The sequence below is a fragment of the Hydra vulgaris genome, chromosome 12 (assembly GCF_038396675.1).
Source record: "Hydra vulgaris chromosome 12, alternate assembly HydraT2T_AEP".
In the NCBI taxonomy this organism is placed as follows: domain Eukaryota; kingdom Metazoa; phylum Cnidaria; class Hydrozoa; order Anthoathecata; family Hydridae; genus Hydra; species Hydra vulgaris.
The window spans coordinates 83,193,227-83,205,698 of record NC_088931.1 but is presented as its reverse complement, the minus strand read 5'-3'; the positions used below and the strand labels follow the sequence as shown (position 1 = coordinate 83,205,698).

General features: G+C 30.4%; 1 protein-coding gene across 1 annotated transcript in view; it reads left to right on the top strand.

Moving 5' to 3' along the window:
- The window catches only part of LOC100214624 (arginine--tRNA ligase, cytoplasmic), a 34,886-nt gene that overhangs the window by 7,716 nt on the left and 14,698 nt on the right, over positions 1-12,472 (top strand). The window contains exons 7-8 of the mRNA XM_065814701.1: positions 11,882-12,011; positions 12,155-12,259. Coding sequence (XP_065670773.1) covers positions 11,882-12,011; positions 12,155-12,259 — 235 coding nt within the window. The remainder of the gene's footprint in view (positions 1-11,881; positions 12,012-12,154; positions 12,260-12,472) is intronic.

The window sequence follows — 12,472 nt, the reverse complement described above, 5'->3', positions numbered from 1 at the left end:
TTCACTTGGGCTATACATTTAATTCACTTGGGCTATACATTTAATTCACTTGGACTATACATTTAATTCACTTGGGCTATACATTTAATTCACTTGGGCTATACATTTAATTCACTTGGGCTATACATTTAATTCACTTGGGCTATACATTTAATTCACTTGGGCTATACATTTAATTCACTTGGGCTATACATTTAATTCACTTGGGCTATACATTTAATTCACTTGGGCTATACATTTAATTCACTTGGGCTATACATTTAATTCACTTGGACTATACATTTAATTCACTTGGGCTATACATTTAATTCACTTGGACTATACATTTAATTCACTTGGGCTATACATTTAATTCACTTGGGCTATACATTTAATTCACTTGGGCTATACATTTAATTCACTTGGGCTATACATTTAATTCACTTGGGCTATACATTTAATTCACTTGGACTATACATTTAATTCACTTGGGCTATACATTTAATTCACTTGGGCTATACATTTAATTCACTTGGGCTATACATTTAATTCACTTGGGCTATACATTTAATTCACTTGGGCTATACATTTAATTCACTTGGGCTATACATTTAATTCACTTGGGCTATACATTTAATTCACTTGGGCTATACATTTAATTCACTTGGGCTATACATTTAATTCACTTGGGCTATACATTTAATTCACTTGGGCTATACATTTAATTCACTTGGGCTATACATTTAATTCACTTGGGCTATACATTTAATTCACTTGGGCTATACATTTAATTCACTTGGGCTATACATTTAATTCACTTGGGCTATACATTTAATTCACTTGGGCTATACATTTAATTCACTTGGGCTATACATTTAATTCACTTGGACTATACATTTAATTCACTTGGGCTATACATTTAATTCACTTGGGCTATACATTTAATTCACTTGGGCTATACATTTAATTCACTTGGGCTATACATTTAATTCACTTGGGCTATACATTTAATTCACTTGGGCTATACATTTAATTCACTTGGGCTATACATTTAATTCACTTGGGCTATACATTTAATTCACTTGGGCTATACATTTAATTCACTTGGGCTATACATTTAATTCACTTGGGCTATACATTTAATTCACTTGGGCTATACATTTAATTCACTTGGGCTATACATTTAATTCACTTGGGCTATACATTTAATTCACTTGGGCTATACATTTAATTCACTTGGGCTATACATTTAATTCACTTGGGCTATACATTTAATTCACTTGGGCTATACATTTAATTCACTTGGGCTATACATTTAATTCACTTGGGCTATACATTTAATTCACTTGGGCTATACATTTAATTCACTTGGGCTATACATTTAATTCACTTGGGCTATACATTTAATTCACTTGGACTATACATTTAATTCACTTGGGCTATACATTTAATTCACTTGGGCTATACATTTAATTCACTTGGGCTATACATTTAATTCACTTGGGCTATACATTTAATTCACTTGGGCTATACATTTAATTCACTTGGGCTATACATTTATTTCACTTGGGCTATACATTTAATTCACTTGGGCTATACATTTAATTCACTTGGGCTATACATTTAATTCACTTGGGCTATACATTTAATTCACTTGGGCTATACATTTAATTCACTTGGGCTATACATTTAATTCACTTGGGCTATACATTTAATTCACTTGGGCTATACATTTAATTCACTTGGGCTATACATTTAATTCACTTGGGCTATACATTTAATTCACTTGGGCTATACATTTAATTCACTTGGGCTATACATTTAATTCACTTGGGCTATACATTTAATTCACTTGGGCTATACATTTAATTCACTTGGGCTATACATTTAATTCACTTGGGCTATACATTTAATTCACTTGGGCTATACATTTAATTCACTTGGGCTATACATTTAATTCACTTGGGCTATACATTTAATTCACTTGGACTATACATTTAATTCACTTGGGCTATACATTTAATTCACTTGGGCTATACATTTAATTCACTTGGGCTATACATTTAATTCACTTGGGCTATACATTTAATTCACTTGGGCTATACATTTAATTCACTTGGGCTATACATTTAATTCACTTGGGCTATACATTTAATTCACTTGGGCTATACATTTAATTCACTTGGGCTATACATTTAATTCACTTGGGCTATACATTTAATTCACTTGGGCTATACATTTAATTCACTTGGGCTATACATTTAATTCACTTGGGCTATACATTTAATTCACTTGGGCTATACATTTAATTCACTTGGGCTATACATTTAATTCACTTGGGCTATACATTTAATTCACTTGGGCTATACATTTAATTCACTTGGGCTATACATTTAATTCACTTGGGCTATACATTTAATTCACTTGGGCTATACATTTAATTCACTTGGGCTATACATTTAATTCACTTGGGCTATACATTTAATTCACTTGGGCTATACATTTAATTCACTTGGGCTATACATTTAATTCACTTGGGCTATACATTTAATTCACTTGGGCTATACATTTAATTCACTTGGGCTATACATTTAATTCACTTGGGCTATACATTTAATTCACTTGGGCTATACATTTAATTCACTTGGGCTATACATTTAATTCACTTGGGCTATACATTTAATTCACTTGGGCTATACATTTAATTCACTTGGGCTATACATTTAATTCACTTGGGCTATACATTTATTTCACTTGGGCTATACATTTAATTCACTTGGGCTATACATTTAATTCACTTGGGCTATACATTTAATTCACTTGGGCTATACATTTAATTCACTTGGGCTATACATTTAATTCACTTGGGCTATACATTTAATTCACTTGGGCTATACATTTAATTCACTTGGGCTATACATTTAATTCACTTGGGCTATACATTTAATTCACTTGGGCTATACATTTAATTCACTTGGGCTATACATTTAATTCACTTGGGCTATACATTTAATTCACTTGGGCTATACATTTAATTCACTTGGGCTATACATTTAATTCACTTGGGCTATACATTTAATTCACTTGGGCTATACATTTAATTCACTTGGGCTATACATTTAATTCACTTGGGCTATACATTTAATTCACTTGGGCTATACATTTAATACACATGGGCTATACATTTAATTCACTTGGGCTATACATTTAATTCACTTGGGCTATACATTTAATTCACTTGGGCTATACATTTAATTCACTTGGGCTATACATTTAATTCACTTGGGCTATACATTTAATTCACTTGGGCTATACATTTAATTCACTTGGGCTATACATTTAATTCACTTGGGCTATACATTTAATTCACTTGGGCTATACATTTAATTCACTTGGGCTATACATTTAATTCACTTGGGCTATACATTTAATTCACTTGGGCTATACATTTAATTCACTTGGGCTATACATTTAATTCACTTGGGCTATACATTTAATTCACTTGGGCTATACATTTAATTCACTTGGGCTATACATTTAATTCACTTGGGCTATACATTTAATTCACTTGGGCTATACATTTAATTCACTTGGGCTATACATTTAATTCACTTGGGCTATACATTTAATTCACTTGGGCTATACATTTAATTCACTTGGGCTATACATTTAATTCACTTGGGCTATACATTTAATTCACTTGGGCTATACATTTAATTCACTTGGGCTATACATTTAATTCACTTGGGCTATACATTTAATTCACTTGGGCTATACATTTAATTCACTTGGGCTATACATTTAATTCACTTGGGCTATACATTTAATTCACTTGGGCTATACATTTAATTCACTTGGGCTATACATTTAATTCACTTGGTCTATACATTTAATTCACTTGGGATATACATTTAATTCACTTGGGCTATACATTTAATTCACTTGGGCTATACATTTAATTCACTTGGGCTATACATTTAATTCACTTGGGCTATACATTTAATTCACTTGGGCTATACATTTAATTCACTTGGGCTATACATTTAATTCACTTGGGCTATACATTTAATTCACTTGGGCTATACATTTAATTCACTTGGGCTATACATTTAATTCACTTGGGCTATACATTTAATTCACTTGGGCTATACATTTAATTCACTTGGGCTATACATTTAATTCACTTGGGCTATACATTTAATTCACTTGGGCTATACATTTAATTCACTTGGGCTATACATTTAATTCACTTGGGCTATACATTTAATTCACTTGGGCTATACATTTAATTCACTTGGGCTATACATTTAATTCACTTGGGCTATACATTTAATTCACTTGGGCTATACATTTAATTCACTTGGGCTATACATTTAATTCACTTGGGCTATACATTTAATTCACTTGGGCTATACATTTAATTCACTTGGGCTATACATTTAATTCACTTGGGCTATACATTTAATTCACTTGGGCTATACATTTAATTCACTTGGGCTATACATTTAATTCACTTGGGCTATACATTTAATTCACTTGGGCTATACATTTAATTCACTTGGGCTATACATTTAATTCACTTGGGCTATACATTTAATTCACTTGGGCTATACATTTAATTCACTTGGGCTATACATTTAATTCACTTGGGCTATACATTTAATTCACTTGGGCTATACATTTAATTCACTTGGGCTATACATTTAATTCACTTGGGCTATACATTTAATTCACTTGGGCTATACATTTAATTCACTTGGGCTATACATTTAATTCACTTGGGCTATACATTTAATTCACTTGGGCTATACATTTAATTCACTTGGGCTATACATTTAATTCACTTGGGCTATACATTTAATTCACTTGGGCTATACATTTAATTCACTTGGGCTATACATTTAATTCACTTGGGCTATACATTTAATTCACTTGGGCTATACATTTAATTCACTTGGACTATACATTTAATTCACTTGGGCTATACATTTAATTCACTTGGGCTATACATTTAATTCACTTGGGCTATACATTTAATTCACTTGGGCTATACATTTAATTCACTTGGGCTATACATTTAATTCACTTGGGCTATACATTTAATTCACTTGGGCTATACATTTAATTCACTTGGGCTATACATTTAATTCACTTGGGCTATACATTTAATTCACTTGGGCTATACATTTAATTCACTTGGGCTATACATTTAATTCACTTGGTCTATACATTTAATTCACTTGGGCTATACATTTAATTCACTTGGGCTATACATTTAATTCACTTGGGCTATACATTTAATTCACTTGGGCTATACATTTAATTCACTTGGGCTATACATTTAATTCACTTGGGCTATACATTTATTTCACTTGGGCTATACATTTAATTCACTTGGGCTATACATTTAATTCACTTGGGCTATACATTTAATTCACTTGGGCTATACATTTAATTCACTTGGGCTATACATTTAATTCACTTGGGCTATACATTTAATTCACTTGGGCTATACATTTAATTCACTTGGGCTATACATTTAATTCACTTGGGCTATACATTTAATTCACTTGGGCTATACATTTAATTCACTTGGGCTATACATTTAATTCACTTGGGCTATACATTTAATTCACTTGGGCTATACATTTAATTCACTTGGGCTATACATTTAATTCACTTGGGCTATACATTTAATTCACTTGGGCTATACATTTAATTCACTTGGGCTATACATTTAATTCACTTGGGCTATACATTTAATTCACTTGGGCTATACATTTAATTCACTTGGGCTATACATTTAATTCACTTGGGCTATACATTTAATTCACTTGGGCTATACATTTAATTCACTTGGGCTATACATTTAATTCACTTGGGCTATACATTTAATTCACTTGGGCTATACATTTAATTCACTTGGGCTATACATTTAATTCACTTGGGCTATACATTTAATTCACTTGGGCTATACATTTAATTCACTTGGGCTATACATTTAATTCACTTGGGCTATACATTTAATTCACTTGGGCTATACATTTAATTCACTTGGGCTATACATTTAATTCACTTGGGCTATACATTTAATTCACTTGGGCTATACATTTATTTCACTTGGGCTATACATTTAATTCACTTGGGCTATACATTTAATTCACTTGGGCTATACATTTAATTCACTTGGGCTATACATTTAATTCACTTGGGCTATACATTTAATTCACTTGGGCTATACATTTAATTCACTTGGGCTATACATTTAATTCACTTGGGCTATACATTTAATTCACTTGGGCTATACATTTAATTCACTTGGGCTATACATTTAATTCACTTGGGCTATACATTTAATTCACTTGGGCTATACATTTAATTCACTTGGACTATACATTTAATTCACTTGGGCTATACATTTAATTCACTTGGGCTATACATTTAATTCACTTGGGCTATACATTTAATTCACTTGGACTATACATTTAATTCACTTGGGCTATACATTTAATTCACTTGGGCTATACATTTAATTCACTTGGGCTATACATTTAATTCACTTGGGCTATACATTTAATTCACTTGGGCTATACATTTAATTCACTTGGGCTATACATTTAATTCACTTGGACTATACATTTAATTCACTTGGGCTATACATTTAATTCACTTGGACTATACATTTAATTCACTTGGGCTATACATTTAATTCACTTAATACATTTAATACATTTGGTCTAGTCCTTTGATGCATATTTTTGCTTTTTTTTTTTTAAAGTAAATTTTATTTAAACTTAAAATTTAAATTTAATTTTATTTAAAGTTTATTTAAACACTAAATAACAATATATAGGTATAGTTTTTGAATAAATAATTAGGCAATAATTTTGTTGAAATAAAAACTATTTTCTTACATGTTATCAGGGTTTACATTAAAAATTCCGCCCAAAAAAAACCGTTTAATAAAACCCAATAAAATCTGCTTAAAAAAACCCAATAAAACCCAGGTAACCTGCATTTTATTGGGTTTTTAAAGATAGTTAATAATTTCATGAACTATTATAACCAGCATTAACATTATAACTATAATATTACTAACTAAATTAATTATTAACTATTATTATTAACTATTATAACCAACAATAACAGCTCTCAGAGCAGGTTTAATAATATTTGAATGATTATTTGGAAATACATTATCACAATTTTTATTCAAATATTTTTATAGATTGAGATTTTTTTTATCTTTTATGTTATTCACCTCCCAAAGTGAATGAGTAATAATGGCCTGATAAGGCCATTTCAGTAGAGGAGGCTACCTTATTGTAGTTCTAACCCTCTCTCAACGCTTTAACTCCATAACATGGACTATTATAAACAAGGCTGCTGCGTGGAGAAACATGTTTGTTCATTTGGATTTCAGTTACTTCCTCCCGTTCTCCAGCCTTCCGTTCTCCAGCCTCCCGTTCTCCAGCTTTCTTTTTTTCATTTATCATTGACATTTTTAATTATATGAAATAATACTTTTAAATCTAAAATAATTCAATACATATAGATTTAAAGTGAAATTTTTTTTTTCTATTACAGTTTTACATTATATTTAAAAATCTTTTTCAAAAGAGTTTGAAAAATTTTTGTTATAAATTATTAAATAACATTATATAAAATATATTTTAAATAAAGTTTCAATATCATTAAAAAAATTTTTTTTTTTACAGATACAAAATAAAACCCAAAAAAACCCAAGCTTACCCAATAAATAATTTATATTATATTAGTTGTCCTTGATGTAACTTTATTTGATATAATTAACTGAAATTTTTTAAAAGAATGAATACTAACAAATAAATTTAAATATATATATATATATATATATATATATATATATATATATATATATATATATATATATATATATATATATATATATTAGGGCTGTCCAAAAAGAATTTTTTTTTCAGATTTGATTGCATAGTTGTTTATTTTGTGCCATTTGACATAGTAATTAACTGTGCAAAAAATCTTTCCAATCAGATAATGTTTAGGGGGTGCTCAATGACCATAAAGTTTTACGAAAAATGTGAAAAACATGGAAAAAGTAACAAAGTTCCACAAATTTCTAAAACCCGGTTAATTAGATTTTTCAGATTTGATCAGTTTTAATTATCTCTAAATATTAAATTCTGAATACAAATTACAATCCACATCCACTTTAGACTGGTTTATTAGCAGAGAAATTAATGAAATAAAATACTGCAATACGACTAAAGTTCTGCGGTTTTTGTTATATCAGAATTTTTCCAAAATAAAACACTAGGATTTTTGACTCTTTGTCATTGATTAAAATACGAATTATAAACAAAAAAACATATGAGCAATTAACATTTAATTATTGTAATGTTATAGTTCGTGCAATGTTAATGCTAGCGAGGACTATAACTCTTCAGAGTACACTTTCTGGCATCTGACACTCGCTTTCTGTGATCCTCAACCACCTGAATTAACCTCTGCATTTCAGATTCATTCCTTGTAATCGATTCATTAAACATCGACATTAAAGCCACAGATCGTTCGGCAGCATCATTTACTACTTTCAATGAATATACTAAATTTTTTCCTTCTTGGTATTCTGGGGAATCATTCCAGGTAGCTGGATCGTTGTTGAACAGAAAATCAATATTAACCTTCATTGACCGCAACGCACTTGCTGAAACTGATGTCACCAGCATGTCCAGAGATTTCTTCTCTAGACTTTCAATGTTCTTTAATTTGATCAACCTTTCAGACCAGTTCTCACCGTGAAATTTCATGTTGGAAATCATTTTTCGCTTCTCTTCCGATTGAAGTTTGTTTGAAAACAAAGCTAGTGGGACCAATTCTGGTGAAAGGTACCACAAATGGTTTTGAAAGTTCTTGACTGCTGCTTCGGAAATCGTTTTATTCACAACTGCAAACTGCTTAAGTTGCTGAAACAGAAACAAGTCATTAACTGGAGCATCGCTGGCATTTGTGCATGATATCCAAGATTTTACATAAACCAGACTAGCAAACAAGCAAAATTCACAGAGATTTTTTTCCTCTTTTGTGGTCAACTTGAACTCTTCACGAAATAAATAAATCTTAAAACAATAAATAACCTTGGCCATCCAGCGAGCCATGTGATAAGCACCAGGGATCTTGAAATGATAATTTTTCTCTTCTTGATCAGGCAGTTTTCCAAGTATTAACAGACAGAGATCCATGATTTCTTTGTAGTCATCCCTTGGCATTTTAACATGCAGGTTTTCTTTGAGGAATGCAATCACTTCATTTTGTAGTTCTTGCACCAGGGGTATTTTCATTCGAATGTCATCCAGAGGTTTAAAATTTCCTTGATTAACTTTGGGCCAATATTGCTGAAATCTCTGGAAAAGAGGTATGTTGGGACCAGATGATGGTCCAAATAGTGATCCAAACACTCCTGCTACTATGATCTCATGAACATGGTGTCTGCAAGCGAAATATAACAAATTTCTACCTATATGTTTCTCTAGAACTACACATGCACCATTTTTGGAGCCAGTGTTAGAGGCTGTAGTATCAAAACTCATTCCAATAACATCACCAATTATGTCCCAGAAATTAAGCAGATGAATAACTGCTTTTGCTTGGGCTTCTCCAGTTCCAGCTGATAGTTTTGCTGTTCCAAGTATTTTGTCAACATTGTGACCTGTCACACCTACAGATAGCCGGTCAACATTTGCTTTAGGGGCTGCAGAATTTGTACGATCTATCATCAGTTTGCCATCCCAGTGGACGATTAATGGTGGTTTGTCCAAATCGCAGAATTCAGTTCGAACAGTGGCTTCAATATTTGATCGATGATAGGTTCATTTTCTACGGACTGTAGAACGTGACAATGATCCATCATCGAGGTTCTGTCCACCAGCCCTTGCAATTGCTGCTGCTAGTATAGTAAATTTTGTGTCAGATAGATTAATTCTGTCTAATGTTGATAAAACATCAGGCGAGTCAAGAATTGTATCTAAGATACATTGTCGTTTTGGAGTACTTGCTAAACTTGATTCAGCTGACCCTGAAGAACTTGCTTTACTGACTTGTTGTCTGTAATAAACAGGGATTTCTATCTCAAAATCTCTATCAACCATTTTGTCATTATCAACAGCATCGTTATCGTTGTCATCACTATAACTTTCGTCATGTAAAGGTTCAATAACAGGAACTATTGCACTCGCACCAGATTGTCTTTGCTCTTCTTTTAGCTTTCGTTCTCTCTCTGCTTGTTTCCTTGCTTCATTTCTTTCTTCTAATTTTGAAAGTTCTTTGTCCTCTCCAAACATCACCATTTTTCTCTGACATCTCTGATCCAATAAAAATTCTTTATCTTCAATTCTGATCATGGTTTCAGCATCCTTGTGGGCGATGTCAAAAAGTAGGCCAATGGTGTCTGTAAATGATTTCTCTCTCGATTTCTGAGAATCTGGATTTATTTTTTTTTATTAATTTAAATTCCTGGACTAAAGTTTTCAACTTTAAGACTACATTCGGATGAAATGCTGTCGGATTACGGGCTTTATTCCAAATAATAATCAGTTCATCAAAAGTTGTTTTAAGACTTTCAGGCACTGACTTTTTGGTTGAATTAAGATGATAAAAAAATGTTTTTAAAACATCAGATGTTAAGGGAAGAACTTTATCTGGAAGATTTGGCTCTGGTTGTCCAATTAAAAAGATTTTGGTTTGAAGTCGTGTAGAGATAGCAACACGAGATGATGCTGCCATTTCAATGATAACTGAAATATTATGAGAAAATCAAAACTCAATACCATATTATACAAACTTATCATTCAGTTGTTGGTTTATGCAGCTGCAGCAATATATTATAATAATTATTACTAAAGAAATTAAATAAATATTTTCAAATTAGAAATTATTATTATCTGCACTTAATAACAAACAATACACTACCAGACTACCATGCTAGTTTTCTGTAATAGGTTACTAAGGTTAGGTACTATCAAAATATTAATACATTTGTTGTCAAACTGAAATTCCAAATAAAAATAATATTTATACTTGTAAACCTTTTTATTCTGTTTGAACAAATTCTAAATTGAGTTAAATAATAGTATTAAAATTATGAATATAAATTTTAACAAAATGATATAAACACAGTTGTTTTAAACACTAGCAGACATTTTTTAGTCTGGTGCCCTGATGACAGTTAATCTGCTGCACTTTAATTAATCTATATAGCACGCAATCAGACAATATTTCAGTGGAAAAAATCTAACTAACCAGGTTCTAGAAATTTTTGGAACTTTGGAACTTTTTACACGTTTTTGACGTTTTTCGTAAAACTTTATGGTCATTGAGCACCCCCTAAACATTATCTGATTGGAAAGATTTTTTCCACAGTCAATTACTATGTCAAATGGCACAAAATAAACAACTATGCATTCAAATCCGAGAAAAAATTTTTTTTCCTGTGTTCACATGAACAGCCCTAATATATATATATATATATATATATATATATATATATATATATATATATATATATATATATATATATATATATATATATATATATATATGTTTTTAAATTTATTTTAAATATATGTATATACATTTTTTAATTTTCATGTGAATAATTTAAGTTTAAACAGCATAATATATTACAATGTTATGCATGAGTGAATCAATACAACATATTCCACAAATGGGTGAAATATCACAGTAGTAAACATATTTATGATTTCTTTTAAATTTTTAATAATCTAATCATCTAATTTTTGTATAAATTAAAGCTTTAATAATTTTGGCTTTATAGATAAAACAGTGTAAAATGAAAAAAAATATTTGGTAAGTGATTTTCTAAATTAAATTATTATGTTAAAAGGCTTCAAAGAAACGTTTTGATGAAGATGAAGAATTTAAAAAGCGTGCATATCAAAGAGTCGTAAATTTGCAAGGTGGAAATCCAGATGTGAAAAATGCGTGGAAATTAATATGTGATGTTTCACGAAAAGGTTTTTCATAACTATATATGATTTTGTACTAATTAAATTATAAATTTTACAATTTAGTATGCTTTAATTTATTATGTATATTTACTTGTGTAATTAAATAAATATACGTGTTTAACAATATTTTTTAATCGGCTAAACAACAGAGTTTCAACGTATTTATGATCGCTTGGATATAACACTTATTGAGCGAGGTGAATCGTATTACAATGATCTTATGCCAAAAATAGTTGAAGATCTAAAAAAAGGAAGTATGAATGTTATTTTTAATAAATTTTTTATTACTTTTAAAAATGAATGTGTATTTATGTGTTTTTTAAGTTGGCTTTTTAGGTTGCAGCTTAAAAATATTGGCAAATGAAATGCTAGTTAAATTTGAACATTTGACCTCTCTTAACCAAATATAATAAATTATAAAATAAAGTTACAAAGAAATAAAAAATGTAATAAAAGTAATAATGCAA